The sequence below is a fragment of the Anguilla rostrata genome, chromosome 1 (genome assembly GCF_018555375.3).
Source record: "Anguilla rostrata isolate EN2019 chromosome 1, ASM1855537v3, whole genome shotgun sequence".
NCBI lineage: Eukaryota > Metazoa > Chordata > Actinopteri > Anguilliformes > Anguillidae > Anguilla > Anguilla rostrata.
In genome coordinates this window covers 45405243-45428617 of record NC_057933.1, presented here as the reverse complement: position 1 = coordinate 45428617, position 23375 = coordinate 45405243, and the positions used below count along the sequence as shown (strand labels likewise).

The 23375-nt window shown below is 39.1% G+C and overlaps 1 protein-coding gene across 2 annotated transcripts in view; it reads left to right on the top strand.

Moving 5' to 3' along the window:
- The first annotated feature begins 1201 nt into the window (after positions 1 to 1201).
- Positions 1202 to 23375, top strand: part of dpys (dihydropyrimidinase) — a 27686-nt gene continuing 5512 nt past the window's right edge. Inside the window, exons 1-7 of one of the 2 annotated variants that reach the window (XM_064338051.1) lie at positions 1202 to 1352; positions 5440 to 5598; positions 8011 to 8190; positions 17415 to 17604; positions 18325 to 18481; positions 19491 to 19632; positions 20962 to 21104. In XM_064338051.1, the coding sequence (XP_064194121.1) occupies positions 5464 to 5598; positions 8011 to 8190; positions 17415 to 17604; positions 18325 to 18481; positions 19491 to 19632; positions 20962 to 21104 (947 nt within the window). In that variant the 5' untranslated portion in view covers positions 1202 to 1352; positions 5440 to 5463. Of the gene's footprint in view, positions 1761 to 5439; positions 5599 to 8010; positions 8191 to 17414; positions 17605 to 18324; positions 18482 to 19490; positions 19633 to 20961; positions 21105 to 23375 lie in introns of both variants that reach the window. The other variant, XM_064338050.1, reaches the window with a different exon arrangement.

Genomic DNA, 23375 nt, shown 5'->3' with positions numbered 1-23375 from the left:
ATTTTATGATCCGAACTAAAGAATACCCCTCTCCTTCGTAGATTTCTTCATATACTAATGTTACCCAAGTGAAACGTGTTCAGTGGTAACGTGAGACGAGCCACATGTTCAGATTATGAAGAATGGTAACATCCAAATTAATGAGGGCGCTACTTTTTGTTTATTTCTTAACTCCCAGCTAAGCTTTTACAAACCTAATACCCTACCATACAGACCAATCTGACAGGTGCTTATTATAAATGCCTGTGTCCAGGTAGGTATAGCCTACCTGTTTCTTTTCCATTAATCACTTGAAGCGTCCAGAAGATGAGGCTGTCAAGGCAGCAAGCAGATCTGAACACACTGAACTAACTTAAAATGTTAAACACGTTCATGAGTAAAATTAAAATGATTTTAAAAAATAAATATTGAACGCCATTTCAAAATGCCGAAGGGCTCCCCTCACTACATGTAGGCTAGATGGTTTTCAACACCATCTAGTGTCCCTGATCTACAAATCTGAAGCCCTCATGACAAACCCTCTCGTTTGCTCTTTAGATTGCATTCTGTATACAGCATATAGAAAAGGACGTTGTTTGTTATGGTAACTCAGACGCGGCATAATTAAACAGCTGATAACTTTTAAAAATGATCTATGATTTGATTTGTTGTAAATAAAAATTAAAGCCTTAACCGAAAATTACTTCCCGGACTGATATACTTTGCTCGCTCAAAAACAGTTTTTTGTAAATATTTCTCGAAAGGATATTACATTCCTCCATGAGGTGGTAAAGAAAGTTCTCTAGTTTGTGATTGGTGTAGGCGAGAACCTTTCACGTTGCTATTTGAAAGTTCATCTGCAATACCGGGGAAATGGCTTTAAAATGACTACACTAAAAATCAAACTAAATATTTTCAATGTAAATTTAAATGCTGACTACTTGTAGTTCAAGTGTAAAACATGCATCGGCAAAAAAAAAAAAAAAATACAAATGTATTTTTAATTCTGATATATTCTTCTTCTTTCCATGGTTTTTACAAGTTAAAATGTGTTAGTTGTTATATTATACAGAGTATATAATCATATCTAAATGAAACTGTTTTATGGGAAAGAGCCACAAATCGTGTTTGTACAGAGTTATTGGAGCGCATTTGTAGACTGCTTGTGATCAAATGATTTACAGCTGCTACTCTGTGATCTGCTGTTCCTACAAAGGGCAGGGTTCAAAAGGGTTGGACTATGTGAACTAAAGAATACTAATGGTATTTATACAGTTGGGATTCGTCTTCATGCCTCAGTCTTTTTTTAAAAACATTTTGTTAGGACCACAACTTTTCTGGTGGGGAGAGAAGAGGAAGCGACACATTTAAAGGTTTATTTTATTTTTATTTATTTATTTTTTTTAAAACATTTTACCAGTTATTGATTTAATTAGTACATTGGTTTAAAACAAAAAATAATTGTCTGAAGCAAACATTATTAAAAAGCCTTTTTTCTAATTGCTGCTAAAAGATAAAAGGTATAAATTATGACGAATCCAAGGAAGATACTTATCAAAGGGGGGAAAGTTGTCAACGAACACTGTTCCGTGATTTCCGATGTCTACATTGAAGATGGATTAATTCATGAGGTTGGATTAAACCTGAAAGTACCGGAAGAAGTTACAGTAATCGATGCCACTAATAAACTGGTCATACCCGGAGGAATCGATACCCACACCCACATGGAGCTATCCTTCATGGGTAGCCAGGCAGTGGACGACTTCCACATTGGGACTAAGGTAACGTGTGACGGTTCAGATCAGGGCCATGCTGAGACCTTTTGAGGAGCATGTGCTCGGAGTGAGAAAAAGGTGTGCCAACCTACAAACACTGTTTTACCAAACCAGATTATTGTCCTGAATATATTTTAACACAATGACGCACAGAAATAATTAATCGTTCAATTTTTTTTTTATAGCATATGTAACATTCAAACAAAAATAATTAAAAGACTAACACAATACATTATCGAAGACCAGCTGAATAGCCTGCTTAAAAAAACTGTGATCTACAATTAAATGTATGCTATTAGAACAACATAAATAAGTAGGCTAACACCGAACATATCCTCGCATATAATCTTAGACTTTCGTCTAAGAAAAAAAAAAGAAAAAAAAATTAAACTATATATAAATCACTATTTAAAGGACGAGCGGGGTTGGTTGCTACGCTGGGTTGGTGCGGGGACAGTATATTTTTTAAGCAATGCTGATGTCACTTGTCACACTCATGCTGAGTGTCATCATTTTCGGATGATCCAATCCAAAAATTCCCGTAGCCTACTGTCTATGAGTCATTACTCGCCTTCTTTGATTATTTCAGTATCTGTTCAATTGTGTTGTGTGTAAATACCTGATAATTAAATATGTTAAGAACGTTATTGTATCATTTTGAATAATTAGCGTAGACTCAATGCTAGCTAACAGACAGAGTGACTAGTCTGTGTGTGAAGATATCTCAACTTATGATTCGTTTGACCCTTCTCGGCTGACGCTAAATGCCTTTCCATCATGTTCTGATGGTGAAGAATTATATCACAATAAAGTGATTACAGTGTCTCATATAGGTGATATCAGTCCAGCGAATCTATTGTTGCTATCATTCTCTTGTTGAAGTCATAATCTCGCTGTCTGATTCTGTAATGATAGCTAACAATGCGATCAGTGGCGACGTGTGTACTGTTTGCTTATTGTGGATTTTAAGAGTCAATTTAGTCTCTCGATACTTTGAATGAAAATAATGCAGCACGTTTCGTTTCAGAAACGGTGTTGTGAATAGCAGAACGTATCTGTATTCAGCGAGTTCAGATAACCGACCTCAAATGCAGGACAGTGACTCTTTAAATCCTGTTCCTTCAGACAGCCATTTATCTAACTCAGGGAAAGAAGTAATCACAATTGGAAGAAGTTGGACAGTGCTGCATATAGGGGTGGATATTCGATGTATCTATCAAAGTGACATTTCTGCAGGGTAAGGATGTCCAGGTGTTAGAAGTTAATTAATCGTCGTCGTACATGTATCTGTAATGGCACTACAATGGAACTCAGAAGGCGTACTGTGCTCTGTTACCTTATAACGGGCATTATCTTTATAAATTGACCGAAAATATCTGGGCGGCAGGCGTGATTGATGTGCTAGAGTTTGAGACTTGAATGGATGATTTTGCAGTTGGTTGGGACAGCTGTCTGGGACTGGTTGGGACAGCTGCCTGTAATACCCCTGATTATGTTTTTGACAGGGTATTTTGTTGGGCAAAAATAAGTAACCAAAAGTAGAACTTAGGCCTACATTAAAATACATTTAATTAGCACTTGAATAAAAATTCAGTCTCTTCTTTGTTGTAAGTTGGTCTGCTTGTATAACAATAAGGTTACTTTATCAGAGGCTATTTTTATAGTAAAGATATCAATGAAATTAATTTGGTTTATTTGATAGATAGATAGATGTATAGATAGATAGATAGATGGATGGATGGATGGATAGATATAGACCTGTTGATTTTATAGGTTGCTATGTTTGAGGGTCAGAACGAGACACAGCATTACACTATAAGTCAATTAGTTACCCATAATCAAGCAGTTTTTAACTGAAGTGATTTTAAGAATGTTTGCATGGTTTATATGCATATGATGTAATGAATTGTCTATGATTTTGCCTTGAAAATATATTACTTCAGAATTTATGTTTTTGGGTGTTATTTCCATTTAAACAAATAAATGTATTTGTTATATTTAATGCAAGATAGGAAAACAGGATATTTACTTAAAAGAAAGTGTCCCAACCTACCCCACCCACTTTCCCAGCTGACCATGGTGGCGATTTTCTAAAACATGTTATTTGAACATTTGGTAATGTTGTGCTTTTCTGGTTTGTGATGGGATCTGGTATCAGTTGTTGGCTAACGCACCCAGGTACCTAGGATGAAAATATTATCTTTTGTGTGTGTTCATTGGGTGTAATTAAGGATTAAAGTTGTGTCAAGAAAAAATGTCCCAACCAAGCCCACTCTCCTCACAAATCCAATTTGCTGAGGGCTCAGTTGACTTCAAGGGGTTCTTGTGTATCTATGCCTCATGATCATATTTAAAGCATGAGCTTTCATTGTGCCTTGTCTCAAAAGATGTTGATACAATTTCAAAATGAATTAATAAAACAAAATAAATTATACTCGCTATATACACTAATAATAATATATACACTTAAAAGAAAAAACTGACCTTCAGATTAGCTTCAAAATGTAACAAGAAATACAATTTAAATAACAATCAATGGCTATTCATGAATAGCTATACAAAATAAACCTATACGCTTACCCTTTTATATTAAAAAAGGACACAGTGTCATTGATGAGAAACACAGTGAGTGCTAGTAGCTCCCCTTGTGGAGAATCTTCAGCCTGCTAAATGCAACAATAGTAGGTGAGGGAGAGGTCACACTACACGCTAGGCTCATCCCATGGGATGTGTAGTATTTTTTAAGGAAACTTAATTCATGCTCCATGCCTTTTCACCAACAGATCCAATGGATGCCAATACATCGACTTGCACCAAGCGACTGGACACTAGCAACTGTTAAAATGAAACACCCAGGATCAGTGAGACAGTCCACTATCTTGGGTATAAAATTACAGGTTCAGAAATGTGCATTGTGCCTGCCTGCTTGCCTGTGCAGCCACAAGCATCTAATAGACCAGGAGAGTTGCTTTTCAGCAGTGAGGCAAGGGGTATACTGCCAACTGAAAAACCATCCATCCCCAGGCAGCACTACAGCCAATGATGAATTGTCCTGTTGGGTTCCAGTCTTTACTGGTACAGCCTGGATTTGATCTATAAACTAAGATAAAGTAACTCACCATGAGATATTTAGTGGTCAGGGTCGGCCAGGGGCTTGGCATCCTGGGAAAGGGTGAAACCTAGACACATGGTCTACCTGAGTAAAAGGGACACATATAGTTTTGTGTGTATGTCCGATTTTTGACACGGTATCAATGTGTGTGAGCATCTATACTGCGGATGTGTGTGGTGGTATGTGGTCAGACTAAAATAAGTAACTCACACGGTGTAGACCATGTTTCCTGTATCTCCCAGGCTAATTCACACAGTGTAAACCATGTTCCTGTATCTCCCAGGCTAACTCGCACGGTGTAAACCATGTTCCTGTATCACCCAGGCTAACTCACACGGTGTAAACCATGTTTCCTGTATCTCCCAGGCCAACTCACACGGTGTAAACCATGTTCCTGTATCTCCCAGGCTAACTCACACGGTGTAAACCATGTTCCTGTATCTCCCAGGCTAACTCACACGGTGTAAACCATGTTTCCTGTATCTCCCAGGCTAACTCACATGGTGTAAACCATGTTTCCTGTATCTCCCAGGCTAACTCACACGGTGTAAACCATGTTCCTGTATCCCCCAGGCTGCCTTGGCTGGTGGTACGACGATGATCCTGGACTTTGTCATACCTCAGAAAGGCACTTCTCTCCTGGAGGCCTACGACAAATGGAGGAGCAAAGCAGATGGCAAAGTGTGCTGTGATTACTCTTTCCATGTCGCTGTCACCTGGTGGAGTGACACGGTACTTGTTTATAACTGTCTATACTGTTTATATCACATTGTATTGTATTCATATTTATCAATATTGTATTCATATTTATTCACTTATGTACATACACCTTACTGCACTTTACTGCTTCTTTTGCACTTCTGGTTAGATGCTAACTGCATTTCGTTGTCTCAGTACGCGTACTCTGTGCAATGACAATAAAGTTGAATCTAATCTAATCTAATCTATCTACCCCACGGCACGTTTGCCATGTCGCCAGCACTATGTACTCGATATGGCAAATGGCAATTAATAAGTGATCGCGAATAGCATTTTGTTTAGATTAGCCTAGCTTCACTTGGCCCTTAACCTTATTGGTTGTCAGCCTGAGTTGATACTCTGATATGATATTACTGTAGCCAACCTATAACATAACACTATCTAAAAATAGCTTTCAGGAAACAAATCTCACAAATTAACTTCCTTTTCCAGTCACCGCAGAAGGAGGGGTAAAACACATGGTACTGTCTGTAGGGTGGCAAATTTGCAAACCCCCTCTAGTGGGAGTTTCAGCCCCCCACCATGATGCTGAGCTGTGATCCCTTTTCTATCTTTTATTCTCTCTGTTTCCTATCTGAATAAAGTAAAAATATGAAAGAAGGGTGAATTTCATGAAGGTTTTTTAAGTAACCACAAAACTCTAGGGAGATAAAGGGGAGGAAGATTAGGGTCACGGGGTGTTTCCACTCGATAATTTTGTCTTTGTCCTAGGTTGTTGCATCGCCCATTTTGTTTTGATTTTTCTCTCTCTCACGCACACAGCATTCTCTCCCATTTTAGCTTTAGCTATGGAATTTTTAATAACGTTTAGGGATTGGGCTATAACAATTTAAATAATGGCTCATGTTTTACAGTGAAGTAGGGAAACTCACATCAACTGCCACCAATATGTAGCTATTTTTTAGACAACCATTTTGCACCAGAACACCAAGGTCAGCTAAAGGGCAGAGAGATGCTGCTTCATTTTATTGGACTCTGGGATGCGAATTAGTGTGAATCGTGTCTAGGTCAAGCACATTAAAAGTCATTTTTCTGTCCTGTTGCAACTTTTTCATATAAAAGGTGACACTTTGTGAGCTTAAAAATAATCATTAAACATTAAGAGTCAAAGAATATACACGAGATAACCAATGCACAAGGACGGTTCACTGAACACCCTGACTGCAGATGAGTGAAGCAGCTGTATGATTTGAAGTTGAAGTGAAGTCTGGAAAATCAGTTAATTTTTTAAAATTCATCAGAGATAAAATGCCTTTTCAAGTGCAATAAATGAATAAATATGTTATAAACAACCATGTGCTTGTTATCACCAGTACATGTGGCATAGCTATTTAGCTTTACACAATAGAAATCAGCATGGAATAATAGCATCATCTTAATGTAAGGATTTCTGTAGTAATTAGATGACACAGTGGTGTTTAACAAACATGCCGTAGTTTTGGTAATTGATTTGTGACCTTTTTAAAGTGAGAAACGATATGGCATCAAATTTTTTTTTCTTAATTTGACTTGCAGCAGTGTCTTATGACTGTGAGGACACTCGTACATTTAGGTATATGTTCTTTCCTGTTTAACTATTGTTGACTATCCCCCAGCATTGGTTTCTTATATGTATGTGGTCCACATTGAGTATGCCAACCTTGGAAGCTATACAGTGTTGAGCTTGCTTTGGACCATCCATTAGCAGAAAGCATTAGTGAATCGACAATGTTTCCTGTTAATTGTCCACGTACTTGCTCTCAAGTGTTGGATTTGAGTCACACTTGCATGCCAAAGTATTCACATTCCAAACCCATCAGTTGGATATGCTGTTAGCATTTCATCTGAACCAGGTAACCTTGCAGCTTTTGAACAAATCTGTAGAAGGTTGATTGTATGTTGAGCATTAGCTTTGGCATTCACTAACTAAGCCAACTAAGGGCCTAGGAGATCCGGCACTTGATATAAGGATTTAATCTATTGATAAGTACCAAGTGACTAGTGCCCTGAAAGCGAGGCGGGACTCTGTGCAGGTCGAGTCAAGTAATTCACAACCGTTCTCGACAGCCAAATTACTGTTTGGATGCACAATGTCCAGGGATGATGCTGAACAAGAGAAGGCCTTCCAAAACTGTTGTGAGGAAGCAGAGATCAGTGTCAGAGATGTGATTGTATGCTGTGCATAGATTGCTTACTGGACTGGGGCCTACAGGAGCCAGGAGTTCCAGTACTTTATGGTCATATAGTTATTGTATTTATTCATTGATAATTCCAGTGACCAGTGCTAAGAGGACGGTTTGACAACTTTATATGTGATTATATGCTACACCTTGTTTCAGCAATGTATATATGCACCAAATGTCCTGTGCTCCAAATGAACTTGGCTTTCTCAAAACTGTTCTGTAGGTCAAGCAGGAGATGGAGACACTGGTCAGAGAGAAAGGTGTGAACTCCTTCAAGATGTTCATGGCATACAAAGATGTCTTTATGCTCCAAGATCATGAGCTGTATGCTGCCTTCTCTCAGTGTAAAGAGATTGGTGCCATAGCTCAAGTGCATGCAGAGAATGGGGATATCATAGCAGAGGTGAGTGCCACCGCTAAGTTAGGTTAAGGTATCTTCCTTAAAAACACTGGACAATCAGTTCACTTTACTGTTACCGTTCTGCATGTTTAATATAGTGGGTGATGGATGTCTTTCTGAAATTGCTGAGTAAGTAGGAAATTGAAATCCAGGGAAAGAGTTTTGTTGGATGTACCAGGCCAGCACAAAACAAATGTTATTGACAGGCCTGATTCACAAAAACTGGGTACATGAAACAAATTACTCTCCCTAGGTTTTTTTTTTTGTATGTTAAGAACCAAGTTCACCCCATCGGGTGAGACAAGGTGAAACCTGTGTGGTGCACTCACAAGTCAAATCTGGCCTGCTGTTCAACATTCAAAGTCCAATGACTGTTCTCACATGTTTAAGTGAGGTGAATGTCAAAGTTCAAGTCACACAGGCCTGTTGAGCAAGAGTACAGTGTAAAAGATTGGGACATCATGGGATATCATGAGCCGGCCTAGGTCCAGGCCATAGCAGTGGGAAGAACGGCAAGAACAATACTCTGTGAGATATATTGGTTGGGAGTTTATCGAGTTAAACGTCAGGAGCTGACAAGGCCCTTATTTATTTATATATAAATAATTATGCACTTCTTCCCTGTCTCCTTGTCTGCATTAACGGTGTGAAAATGGTAGAGTTACAAAAGAAATGGCATCAGACTCCCTGCATCCCAACATTCTTCAGTGCACACAAATATACACACAAGTACAAATTTTAAACACAACTATATAGAAATATAATATTTACAATAATCTACAATCAACAAACAGAACAAAAGGCATTGGCAATAGTTTGGGTCAAGACACCAGAAATAATGGTCATACACATACAATTGGCTAACAGCAAAACGGAACAGGGAGAAATCACAGTTTACAGAACAAAAATACATGCTATCACAGACAAAACCACAGAAATGGGAGCAAATGGAAAAAAAGGGCCTCTCCAGTGATGAAAAAAGTGCTTCTTTTCAAAGGGGAATGGTCCAGTCAGGCAAAGTGCATGGAGTACCTAGGGTAATGAAGGACAGAAACTGGACCTGAGATAAACTCACATGCATACACAAAGAATAACCGGGAACAAAATGTACACCAACTTACAACCAAGGTCATAACATGGCAGTAATTTATAAATATTTAACTCTGGTATTGCTTAAGAGGTGACACTTCCTAGAAAGATCTTTAACACCTGTAAAAGAGCTGCTGTCTCTTGTGATGCATGTGGTTTGATACTTGTCTTGAATGTTTTCTTTTCTCATATATTCTGTATTGAATATTGTTTTACTGAGTGTGAAATGTAGCATTGCATTCTGGTGTGATATTTGCTCCCTATCACTAAAATCAGCACGCTCGGTACATTTGGTAAGGAACTGATCAGACCCACATTTATCAATGTTAAAACTGAACCATGAAATGTAGGAACATTGCAGGTCCCTCAGTGTGTTCTAGTCTATTTCTCACAAGGCTTAAGTATACTGTTCATACAAGTGTTGTTCTGAATATTATGGTTTATTGAATGTGCTGTGACTGTTTAGTATCCAGCACAGACCCGTCACTTGCACAGACATGAAAGCAACAATATAGTCATCTAGGGCAAATGAACCCTCCCTAACACTGTGTGATGCTACTTCCAATTATGCAACCACACTGGTATGGTAGGCTTTGATTCCAGACCATGGGACCCATCCATGCGGCGAGACAGTGCCATAAACAGGATTAGCCATTACAATGAGTCATATTGCAGTTTACAACTTATTACTAACGGTGGAGATTGATAGTTGGGTTTGAATCTTGCTCTTGTTGTATCATACAGTATGATGAGACATCGTCAATGCCCCCAAAGTTAACACTCCTTACACGGACTCAGTAGCCTGGCTATCTATCAGTGCTTTGTTAGCTGCGAAAATGTCACTGGCCTTCTTGATATATAGCAGGAGGCGTGCATAACAATGAGAAACCCTGTACTCAATGGCTGCTTTTTAAATTATTTTGGCACCCAACTGGGCTGGATATCAATCCACTAATGCCAACGCACATTACTACATCTCATGCATTGAGAGTAGCATCTGCACGGCTTCTCCGAAACACAAGGTGTAACCAGCTGCTTGTTTTCACACCATTGACTACAGCTAAGCTTTGTCGAGGAAGTGGATTGAGTAACATTTGTTCATGTTTTGAATCCAGCAGTTTTAACAGCTAACACCCTCATTTATTATTCAGCACTTTAATATGCAACATAAGTGCATCAGCAGTTAAAACGTCTCATTTGTGTAACATATAAAATATATTTAATTTAATTTGGTAGTTATCACATTTATCAATTAAATTGACAAATTTGTTGATAGGCAGAGTAACCTGTTGGATCAACCTTTATCAAAATGTACAATTCACAACCAGATTAAAATTAAGAAGTCTATTAAGTTATTCAACAACATTCGATGTCTGACCTAAAGGTGAAGGTTCAAACCACCTTAACAAATAATGTTACAGACCTGAACAGGCTGAAGTCAGAAAAGAAATGAATAATAGAAAATACCAAAACACAGCTTGTTTCTCTTAACAAAATCCCAGGAAAACAAAACCAAAGTCTAAAAATCACAAGACAGCATTTAAAAATGTAAACTCGCCAAACACAGACAAACACCAAGCCCAAATGCAAGATACCCAAGATTCCAACAGCAGCAGTCAACCCCAATTTCCACCATAACAGATGTAACCTGGTTGCTGTTAAGCTCATAATGACTCCCTAATTTATAGGAAGGCCCACTTGTTATGTAGTTGAAAGAGGGGGAGAACACCCCCTCTTCTCCTGGCCTAGGCATACTTAATGAATAATCAGAGGAGGGTGTTTGTGCTGATTGGTAGGGTGTGGAAGGGGTGCAGACAAGGACTGGCTCATCTAATAATTTACTTATTAATGTTGCCTTATGTTGGTGGAAGCAGGTATTATCAAAAGATTCATGGTTTTAGTCACTTTATAATGAGACCAAGCATGAATATGTTAGAAGGTAGGCCAGCTGAGCTATTGAATACCTTGACGTAAATGGAAGTTTACTTCTGCTTTCCACAGCAGAGGTGATATTTGTAGTCAAATAATTGTTATATCCAGCCAGTAGTAATCTCCACCTTCAGGCAAAATATGTTCCGTGTAACAAAACCAAAACGCATCACGTTAGTTTCCACTTGAAACTGAAACTGCTTCTAAAAGTGTAGATTTCAACTGTCAGGCCTCAACAACCATTATCTATATAGACATTAAGATTTTCAATAAATGATTTCAATTAAATGTCACAGATTTCATACAAACGTGAAATGTGCATCCTGTGGCCACGCTGGGCCTCTGGCCCATGATAGTTTGGGTGCCCTTTGTTTCCTGCAGAAGATAATAATGCAATGAAACTTTCACAGGAGAGAAAACTCCTGCACACCACAGATATAGATATGTATATAGATAAGACCTGCAGTGTGACTATTAATTGCCCCAAGGATGTTCCTTCCTATGCAAAAGGGGGGGATATGGGGGGCCCAAGAGAAAGAACAGACACAATTCCTATGGTTTGCCATATCACTGCCTTTATCAAAGGTGATAATCTAATAACTAGATATCCGACAGCTTGCAGAGTTAAAAAGAGTGGTGGTGTCAGAGGAAAACTTTTCATATTATGCAACTGTAGCATGCAGACTACGGGCACCTGATTGGCCAGCGGGGGTTACTGGATGGATAGCAATGAAACGTGGGCCCCTAACCAAGCGAACCCTTCCACACCCTGGACGTCACCCGACGGAACTGCTGGTCACAGTTAGCGCTGGCATGGTCCGGATTCAATCTGAGACCACAGAGCTCATCCCTACACCACAGTGTGGTGCCTTATCCAAACAGTGGCAGATTTTATAACTGAGCTGGCACAACTGTGAGCAACAGGACTAGTAAATAATTGACACACTTCCTGCAAGCTTGTATAAACAGGGTTATGACCGGGTTTGAAGTTCCGACTTGTTGAAGCCAAGCCAGAAGTGATGTAACCATGTAAACAAAATAGATATGCTCAGTTTTGTTTTGGCTCTGCTTTTGGAATTTATTGAACAGTTTACATTAGATGAGGGGGTGAGGAAAAAATAGGGTGAGGCCCTCAAAAGATATTATAACAGGATTTTCTGGGGTGGTGGGGGCCAATGTGAGTCCTTTTTGTGGGGTCCAAAATCCCTGGTGGTGCCCCTGAGAACAGGTGTTAGTACGGTGAAGGTGTAAATACAAAAAGTGACAAGAAGCAGAAAAAAATAAAATTAAACAAACTGTTCAAGATCTCATTAGCCAAAATTTTAAAATTATAAAGCCAAAAACCCAAAGCCACAGGATCAGCACATGGTCCCCCTCATGCTATGATAATATATTGCTATATATTGAACAAGCACGAAACCATCCAGACCCACGGCGCACCTGTACAAAGTGGCATGAGTAAAACTTGGCTAACTATATAGCTAGCTAGCTGTGGCATATTCTCACCTCTGTAACGTTATTTGTTGTCCTCTGTGTGTCCATACATCTGTAACGGTGGTACGCGCTAACTAGGTTAACTAAAGTAGGTGAAACGCTAACAGTAACAGTAACGCTAAAGTAACGTTAGGTGATAAAGCTGTGCTTAAAAATCATGTACCGTTCAAAGTGGTGATTCTGGGAGATGCACCTGCGCATGCGTCCTACCAAACGTCCTTCTCAGGTCGTCCATGACTGAGCGAGTGAGTGAGTGACCACAATTTGCCACGCATAGCCCACGCTGGCAGGCAGTCCTGTGCGCCATGGGAAAAATATACGGTAATGCATTGAATAATACCTTTGAATATATAGAAGCACTCCAAATGTATTTTCAATACGTGATAAATTGTCATTTTTGCTTAATAATGGCTTCTGTTGGTTATATTTGGATTTAACCCAATAAAGCAGAGGTAATTAGTATATTTTTCAATATATTTTTGCATTTTATTCAATACATATCTCAGTTAAAATGACAATATGTTTACAATACATTTGAAGCAACAATTTCTTATTTCAGGAATAAATTTGTGTTATGCCTTGATTATGTTGGAATATGTTGTGGTATATTGGATCTCTATATATAGGCAAAACACCATGCAAGAATGAACAATTATGATGCACATCTGATGATGGGTGTATATGTTGCAAATATAGTCAGTGCTGTGCTGGTTGTGGGGTGGGGGGAGTGAGGTCTCTCCAGTATAATTACAGATGTGTCCTGGTTTACTGTGCCTACAAGGTGGTGCATTGGCTTCCAGTATTTTGATGTGTCCAGCAGGCTAGAATCCAAGCCTAACTGTACAAAGACCAGCTCCACCTTGGAGGCCCGCATGGCAGGACATAAAGAGAGATATGGTCACCATGCTATTCCTACCTCATCCCCCTATAGGGACTCTTCTTGTCAATTGGGAGCCCATATCACCCTGCACCAGTCGTGTAGTCTTTGGGTGCAGCTAGTTTAATACCTCAGACTGTACCTCATCCCATTTAGATTTTTTTATGTGATAGATACCTCATTACGTTTGTTATCATCCATTTGTTACCATCCTTTCTACCCTTACTTTACACCAGGCCAGCCAGCGGACGATGGGCCATTGTGTTTTTACTTCACTCGCTTGCTTTCTCTGGGGGTTCAGGCCTGGTTTTAACCCAATTGTTCTTCTGCTGTCTATAAAGTGTCTTTGTGACAGTTCTCTATTATGAGTGCTATACAAAACAAATTTAATTTAATTGAACAAAACATGTGGGGAATCACTGTGTAGCTTTTACAGAAACAAAACCTCAACTTTCATAAACTTACCGCGAATCTGGTTTTGTTCCCTTGTATTTATCTTTGGAAATAAATTCATTATGCTATTTCTTTGGATTTTGATCAGTATAATTCATATAAAATGCTTTATGGATTTATACGGATTTTAGATATCGTCATTAATCCGATTTTTGAATTATGGATTGGCATAAGTTAGTTTACAGTTATTGCTTATGATATTGATGTTGCACTTTCAACTAACTAGTATGCTTAGAAAGAAATTATTCAGAAACTGTGATGACTTACAGACTTACTCAGCTGGGACAACTTACATTACCCGATGTCATTTTGTAAAAATCCCTCAAACTTCCGAAACTACTGCAGTTCCGCTTTGGTTTTAGGTTTATTATGTACATAGCAGGAACGGTCTGTCACTCAGCTAAGGAGGAGAATGAAATGGGGAGCTTAAGCAGCGTTGTGCATGGTCATGCAGCAAGAGTGCAGCTGCTGCTTCCACTCGCATTCTAACGGGTTGACTTCACGTCAAATCCAATCCTTCATAGCAAACGCTACACGGCAGACGCATCGCCTCTTCGACTGATACGTTTTGGCATTAAGAATAGCATAGACAGATACTGGGAAGGGAGTGGAGCACAATGTTGTTAATGAGTGAATCTCCACTGGAGTGTTACACTGAGAAAGAAAAAACAAAAACACAGCAGCAAGAGAGCATCCAAGGAGAGGAGCGTGAAGGGGGAGGGGAGAGTCTTTGGTGATCCTCGAGTTTATCGCAGGTGCAGAGTGCATGGAGTCAGCCTAGAGAGTGTGGGACCAGGACAAACAAGGGGTCAGATTTAGAAAGGTTAAGACCGAGCTGGTGGGAGTACATCTGGGTCGAGATGTCAGACTGACATGCGACTATCTGACAGGAAACCTGAGAAGGTGCGGGGGGCAGGGAGACCGCAGTACTGAAAGTGTTCGCAAAGTGTTGCGAGAGAAGTGAGCAGAATCTTTGAGCGCAGTTGTATAAAGATTTGTAAATGTATAAGGAATCTTTGTTTGAAAGTTGGACAGAAGTGAGTAGAGAGGAAAACCTTAAAGGAGACTAGATGAAGATGAGCAAGTTAATAAGACCACCAAGCAACACCACAGAGCTTTTTTTTATTTTAATCTGAGAATCTCCGATATATGAGAGCTGAAAGAAGTACAGGATGAAGTACAGTGTATGAATTCTGAATTGGAAGCCCAGAGGACCACAGAAGGAGAATGTTAACATGGAGAATGTTCCTGTTATTCTCTTTTAGCACCTCCCTTAGCACAGGAAACTGACTGAAACCCTGAAGGGCCATAGTGTATGTGTATGCTGCTCTTTGGGGTGCTTCATCATTTAGATGCGTTAATCACGGATTGGCTGAAGAGTACTCGCGCCTTATATTCCAGGGCCTATACTCTCCGCCGATTGAAAGTGTGTTTGAATTCCCTGCTTCAGGGACTGTTGTAAAGAGGTGGGAGACCTTTGGCCAGACTAAATGTTTCATTTATTCTGTTTTTTTTTTCAGGTTTACACAGGGTATATTTGTCCGAATCGTGGAACATTTCGCACCCCTATCAAAATTCAGTGTCCTTTAAAAAAGGGTTCAAGGCAAATAAAAAACAACAGGTGAATGTCTACGTGTGTTTGTCTCTGTCGGGTCAGGAGTGGTGGACACTGTTCCTCAGTTTGGGAGCAGTAGAAAAGCGAAATGCTATGATACACAATGGAATGTTGTCATTACCATATAATTCTGTCATATGCCATTTACTTTAATTGCACGTTTTATATTTAGTTAATACATATGATAATATCTGAAGTCTTAATCTTAAACATAAGCTAATTTCAGTTTAGTATTTTTAGGTGATACAGATTTGATTTTAAAACCTTTTCAGTATCTTTTACAGCATGTATTGTATCATACACAAATGTGATGGTGCATGGAATAGCTTATCAGAGTATTACTAGTGTTAGTATTAGAAACCTTTACAGTCCAGACTTAGCCCTGAACTGATCACAAAACTGTATCCGACATAACTCATATCATATTTTATGTTACACAAAGGTCGTACATTTTTCACTGCACTTTTGTTTCAGTTTCATATCTTGAGTAATGTTATTATGTGAAGATGCTGTTGGTGGGTTAACAGTGTGGACTGTTCAGTGGAGTTTTACAACAACGGGACTACATCTGAAACACGGTTATTCATGAGCAAACAATTTGTTCAACGCTTAGCCCAAATGAGTGAACATATGGTCAAAGGTCAAGGCTGTTCTATTGTTCCAGCTTTGGTTGTGGGTTTTAACTGTTCTATTAGTGGAAAGGGGAGCTGCACATATTCATATTTTCATACGCTTATATGTACCTAATACTTTTCAATAGCTTTTTTTCCTCATAAGGTACTGTTATTGAATTTGAATGTGTTTCATGTTAGGGAAAAATAATTTGAAATACATTCAAATTCAATAACAGTACCTTATGAGAAAAGGTACCGTTTTGTTTCAAAAGGCGTTTTGTTTCAGCATGAGAACTGTAATTACAGATAAACAGCACTAGAGGGTAGCAAAGATAAATATTTGCAATTTGTATTACCATAAGAAAATAATTTCTAGAGCACAATGAGGTATAAGCAGCTAAGATATACTTATATTGAATCAAATCAAAATTTAAATTATATTAACAATTAAATGAACATAAAATAAACATTGAACTCTCTTCCAAACACAAAAGACACATTGGAGGATTCAGATTGGGTCTTTAAGTTTGAAGAGTTTGATTGGTCATGTTGTAATCTTATTACATTGTAATTCAATAGCTGCATTGCTGTGATAAGATCTGATAAACCACACTGTATCACAAGTATGACAAAGTGTGACGATTTTCTGGGCGCTATAAAGTTATTTGCCTATTTTATTGGGGGAAGTGTGCATTCCCCTGTGTTTCCTGGGGCCACACAGATGCTTTTGTAACTAGTGCAGTGGCCAGCAGCTGCATATCTCCAATGGGAGAAATTCTGGGTAATTTTCATTGGGCAACTATTTAGCTTGATGGCTATTTAACCAGCTAGAAGACACTTTACTACCGTGTTTTGTTCCTACCATAAGTTACTAGCAACAGTTGTAAATGTTTATTTAGCTACAGCACAGCTGACAGCTACCTTGCTAGGAATCTGTCTCTTCCATTAAGCTGTTATGGCAACATCTACTCAATGGCAACCTAGAGCTGTAGAACAGAGAACTCTGCATGTCACAGAGACCTTACCATTTTGGGGCACGCTCAGATCATGTAATGTCATGGAGACAAGCAAACCTGTCACGGAGGGCATTTTGTACTTTGAAAGCTGTTGGCTGAAGGATAAATGCTCAGGTTGTATGTTCTCCTCTGTCTCGCAGGAGGCCAAACGGATGCTGTCCCTGGGCATCACGGGGCCTGAAGGGCATGAGCTCTGCCGCCCAGAGGAGGTGGAGGCCGAGGCCACCCAGCGCGCCATCACCATTGCCCACTCGGTCAACTGCCCGCTCTACGTGGTCCACGTCATGAGCAAATCGGCCGCCAAGGTGATCGCCGCTGCACGTAGGAATGGTGAGGATCACACAGGGATGTGGACAGTGGGACTTATGTGGGGGGGTGGGGTTTGGGGATGCACGTTATGTGAGCAAAGCACTTTTTTCAGTTACCAGAAAAAAAAAGTTCAGCAACTTTGTAGAGAGTATACTTTGTTCTGGTTTTGTTTTGGTTTTGTTCCAAACAGAACTTTTTTTTTTGGTTTAAATTCTTGGCAGGATGGTGCTTGTATTTGTGCTCCAGCCTTGTTTTGTTGTAGTCTGACTGCCTAGTATGTTTCTGGCAGGGCTGTGTATAGTTGGGTTGTATCTCTAGAGCAGAGGTTCCCTGAGCTCTAGAACTACTTAATGAAAACATTCATCTTCTGTGACACACTCCTTGTTAAAATTCTGACTCACTTATGTTTAAATGTGGTATGAAATTATTTTTTATATGTTAATTCCACTGCATTTTACACTATTTCCAATGCAGTGCATGTTTATTTTGACTCCTGTGAATGTTATTGGTAAGTCTGTTATACATAGTCCGTTTTGTCACATAGATCCCTTGCAACCCACTTCAACCCCTCCTGTGAACCACCAGTGAGTCCTGACTCACAGTTTTGGGTCAACAATTCAGTAGTGTTTAGTTAACTTATGTCTGACCAGATTGGTCATCCTTAGCAATGCGCAGGTTGCAAATGGCTGCTACCTGCGGTTTTCCTCCTACAGCTGCCTGTGTTTTGATGTGTTCTGATAGGACGAGTGGTGATTGGTGAGCCAATCGCGGCTGGGCTGGGCACAGATGGCACTCACTACTGGCACCATGACTGGGCCCATGCTGCGGGTTTTGTAATGGGCCCCCCATTGCGACCGGACCCCAGCACCCCGGGGTACCTAATGGACCTGCTGGCCAAGTGAGAGGCGCCAACACTTCACACAACACACTACTGCTGATGATTTTATTTTTCAACAGATCAAATGCTACAAATGCTCAGCTCACATGAATTGAAAGAAATTGTCTATGAAATGCTAGATGTAATTATTGAATCCACTGAGCAAGTGTAATCAATTCATGTTTTGAAATGTTTTCTATTTTAAGTACAATGCATGAGTTTTCCTAAATGGCTTTAAAAGTTTTTTCATCAGCAAGTGCCCATATTTGCACTATTATACATGAAATTTTATCTGATACATGTAATATATTTTACTTTTTTGCTAGTTTTCACTTGCTTTCCTGTCAGGTGTCTTCCGAGTCTGCTCCAGTGTTATTTTCCTATATTACCCAGAACTACTTTCATCCCCATCATTGGAAGGGGTGCAGCATACACAGCCAGCTACATTGACATTGACATTAGCTTGCAAGGTAGTAATGCTTAGCTAACAGGCTAAAAGCAAAGTCGGAGATCATGACCATGCCCCTTGTCCCCCGTGAAGTGATGCTGCTGCATTCTGGACTATTGAGGCAGCTAGCACGCCAAAAGTTGGTATGTCTTTTTGATAAATGATTGATTTCTATCAGTAGGAGTATTACAGAAAGTTTATCAGTACAGATTCAAGCAGAGCCCCTACATTGTGTCCCTAAGGAGCTGACACCTTATACCTATAGTTGGTGCTATAGAGAGTTCAAGACGCACTCTCATATTAAAGTGCACTGTGCCTGCTGTGGCAATATCATCCCGTGACATCACACATTCTACAGAACTCTGGCAGCAGAAACCGGGAAATAAACCTGAGATGCCTTTTACATAACCAATAGGCAAATTCAAACAATGTCAAAGTGTTCATGTCTTTGGTGAAAACAGCAAGGAAACTATGTGTTACATGGCAAAAGGCAAGATGTGTTCAGTGAGTGATCAATTACAGTGTGCCGGAGTGTTGTAGCCTAGCGGTGTGTTGACTGCATGATGGCGGTTTCTTCTGCAGCGATGACCTCAGTGTGACGGGCACTGATAACTGCACCTTCTCAGTCTGCCAGAAAGCTCTGGGGAAAGACGACTTCACCAAAATCCCCAACGGAGTCAACGGGGTGGAGGACAGAATGTCTGTCATATGGGAGAAGGGTGTGGTCAGTCATCTCTTTTTTATGCTTCTGTGGCATGTTATGGCTTAGCTTGAATGTTCTTTGCTTTCATTTCATTAAAACTAAAGATGATTGAGAAAATGAGATTCCTAGTGAGGTTGTCGTCAGCTGGGGAATTTACTGGACATACATTGTGACTGAACGATCTTAATATATGAATATTTACGTGAACATTTTTTTGCCATTGTTTGTTCGGCTACCTTGTACAAAATCATGACAGTATTAACAAATTAAGTTGTTCAATCTAGTAAGGTAACTTCCCAAACAATGTCAGCTGACTTCATGAATATGCACAAAGACGCACCATGTTGAACACATTTACATTTCTAGAATGCTAAAGGTTATCATATATAATAGTCAATCATTCAAAAAATATTACTCCTTTAGAAATGGCCTGTTTCAGAAATTCTATCAGATATTCTAGATAATTTTTGGAAGAAGAAAAAAATAATAATGTTTATTTGGGTTCTCCATGCATCCTACAACTTGCAAGCTTGTTTTATTTATTTTCAGACCTAGTTTATATGTTTGCAAACCATATTGTATAATTTATTCACAGAAATTATGCAATAAATAACACATTTATTCATGAATAAATTGCTTGCTCGCCAGTCAGTGTTTGCAACCTCAAGTCATAATATAGATTTTCAAAGCTTGTTTTTAAATTGTTTTTAATTAGACAGTGCATTGAAGTTATTGCTAGTATTAGTGTTACATAAGGAATAAAAACTTTCAATAATCAAGAATACATGGTAGGAAGTAAAGGAATGGAAATAGAATGTTCCAGCGCCGAATGGTTCTGCTGGTTCCATATTGGTGTGGGCCATATTTTTCTGGCATGGCTCAGGCACACTCATAACCTTAGAGGCAAGATTGATGCCAAACCTGCGTGTCAGTACCCCCACCACAAAGAAAAAAAATAGGCACTGAAATGAATCTTTCAAATCACAGACAGAATATTGGGATTAACTATTTATATTTATCAGAACCCCAAAGTAGAACCCAAGGGCATGACTTGCATGTTGTTTATGGGGACATTTCTACTTCAAATTTCAAGCGTTGACAGCATAATATTTAGTCTATATATAGTATTTTTCTCACATTCAGAAAAACATGGCGGCTGGAGACCAAGGAAGATTTGAGAGTTTTTCTCTACAGAAATGAACCTCTTGAAAATGACAAATTGTGACAGTTACGATAAACTCTAACCACAGCTGTGGACTGATGTTTCTATATCTACATTATTCAGAAATTATGTAATTGCTGGTCTTCAGAAGCATGTTGAAACATATTATGTGTCATTTCCTTCCTCAGCACAGCGGGAAAATGGATGAAAATCGATTTGTTGCCGTTACCAGCAGCAATGCAGCGAAAATCTTTAACCTTTATCCCCGTAAAGGGTGGATTGGGAAGGGATCGGATGCTGACCTGGTCGTGTGGGACCCTAGGGCCACCAGGTAGGGCCAAAACTTGCATTCCTGAAAGTCATACATCTTTGCAAAATGGTTCTGATCCTGCCCTGGTAATATTTCCAACAGCAGAGGGCGGTCAAACTCAGAACAACACACTGCTGTAAGCTAGGTCTAGGAGGTAAACTAAAATTAAATCTTTAAGTCTTAAAATGCAAAACAGAACAAACAGAGCAGAAAATATTGAATTTCTAGGTAAGAAATCTGAAGCAGACTAAAAAGAACATAAAAAATAATCTGTGTATGCTTTCTGCTTATTTGGCTAATAACTCACTAACTCTGGCCTTAGGCTGACATATTGAGCACACTTATATGGTGAAAGGAACATAAAAATAACATTAATATTAGCGTGACCGAGTAAATGCCTGATAGTGAATTACATTAGCAATGTGTCATGAGATAAGGATGATTAAAACATATAGCAAAAAGTTTGAAAGGGCAGTGCTGCTGCATGTGTAGTGGTTAAACCTTATACAGCTCAATTTTAAACACAAATTTATTTCATTACTCTTGGTGTAGATAATTTTTTTATTTATTTCCCCTTTATTTCACCAGGCAAAAGTCATTAAGAACAAATTCTTATTTACAATAATGGTGGTTAGATTAACACAGAGCTGATCACACATTTAATCAGATATGCTAAATAATTGCCTTATACTGCTAGCTGTTTTAAGAGTGATTTAATAGGTTACTTGGATCTCACAGGTAGTCACAGTTGCGGGTCAAGCTCCATAGTTGCTCTGGTGACATAACCAATCTAACTGGCAGTCTGTCTAGACATTTTGTGAGGTCAAATTTCAATTTTTTTGTTTAAAAATTACATTACAGGCCTTTAGCAGACACTCTTATCCAGAGCGACTCACACAACATTTTACATAGCATTTATGTATATTTATGCATTGCATCCATTTATACTGAAGCATGTTGGTTGCTACTGCAAGCTGGGACTGTTAGGTTACAAGACCAGCTCCTTACCCATATTACACTGAATTATTGTATCAGGCAATAAAGTTTTATATTTTGTATAAATTTTTTTTTTTTTTTTACTTTGTTAGAATCTCATTTTGAATTTGCAGTCTAAGGTATTAGAAATGGCTCTATATATCCGCATTGTATGTAAAACCCAATAGGATTATGAGTAATGGTTTTAGAATTAAATTAGGGCTATGAATCATTACTCACTGTCATATTTAAGCATAGTATTCCAATGAAGTGAATTAATACACTTACATAACTGTATGCACACACAGAATGAACATACATGCGTTGCTCCACTGAACAGCACACATAGCAATAATAATAACAGCTATTGTGGAACTCTAAAAATCCCACTCACAAATAACTGTCTCAGATGCATTATGCATAATGACATCACATCAGGTAGCTAAAGCAAAACATTTCCAATTACACGTACACTAAACAGCCCCCTCTTTCACTGCATGGTACTAGGAGCAGAGCGATTGTTGATTTATCTGTACAGGAAAAAGCCAAGGGGAGGGGGGGGGGGACTGGGTTGGGGGGGTCAGGCACTTTCTTACAGCCTATTTGTAGGTCTCTTGATGTGCTGTTTTCCGCGTGTGTACACGCACGCAGGCTTGCGTGTGCCAGTCGCAACTTCCTACAGAATGTGATTATCATCACTTTGTTATGACCGCTTTAAAGCTAACAGGCCCGCAGCAAGAAGGCAATGTGTGCAAGCACCCAGCCCCTGATGAGGCTTACATAACATGGTCCACGCTACTTTTTTTCCTATAGAAATCCAGGCTAGGTCCCTGGAGTTCAGTGAAGAAACTGCTGACATGGCATCAGCAAGGAGACCAAACTCCAGCAAATTCACAAAAAAATCCCACTTTATCTTAATGTGAGCTGAGCTCTTGTGTAAGCAAGGCTCTGAAAATATGAATATTTCTAGAGTCTTTTGTATATAAATCTGCAACCCCCTCTCCCCATCCCATGTTATCAGTGTGTCTCTATATATAACTTGTCTCGTTCACCTTTGGCTTCAACATATTAGAGAAATGCTTTAGGAAAAGGACTGTTGCTGTGTTTCTTCTCACATGCCAGTTACATTCCACCATGAGTATGACTGTTTGCCTCGAAGCACTTCCTGTTTGGTGTTTTTGGTAGTTTAAGCATAAAATAACAATTTTCATAATAATCATCCTAAAATAGGTCTAGCTTAAAAACCTCACTGGCTAAAGGCAAAGGTCCTGCATTATTGTTGATCACTTAAAAGCAAAGCTTAGTCACAAATTTCAT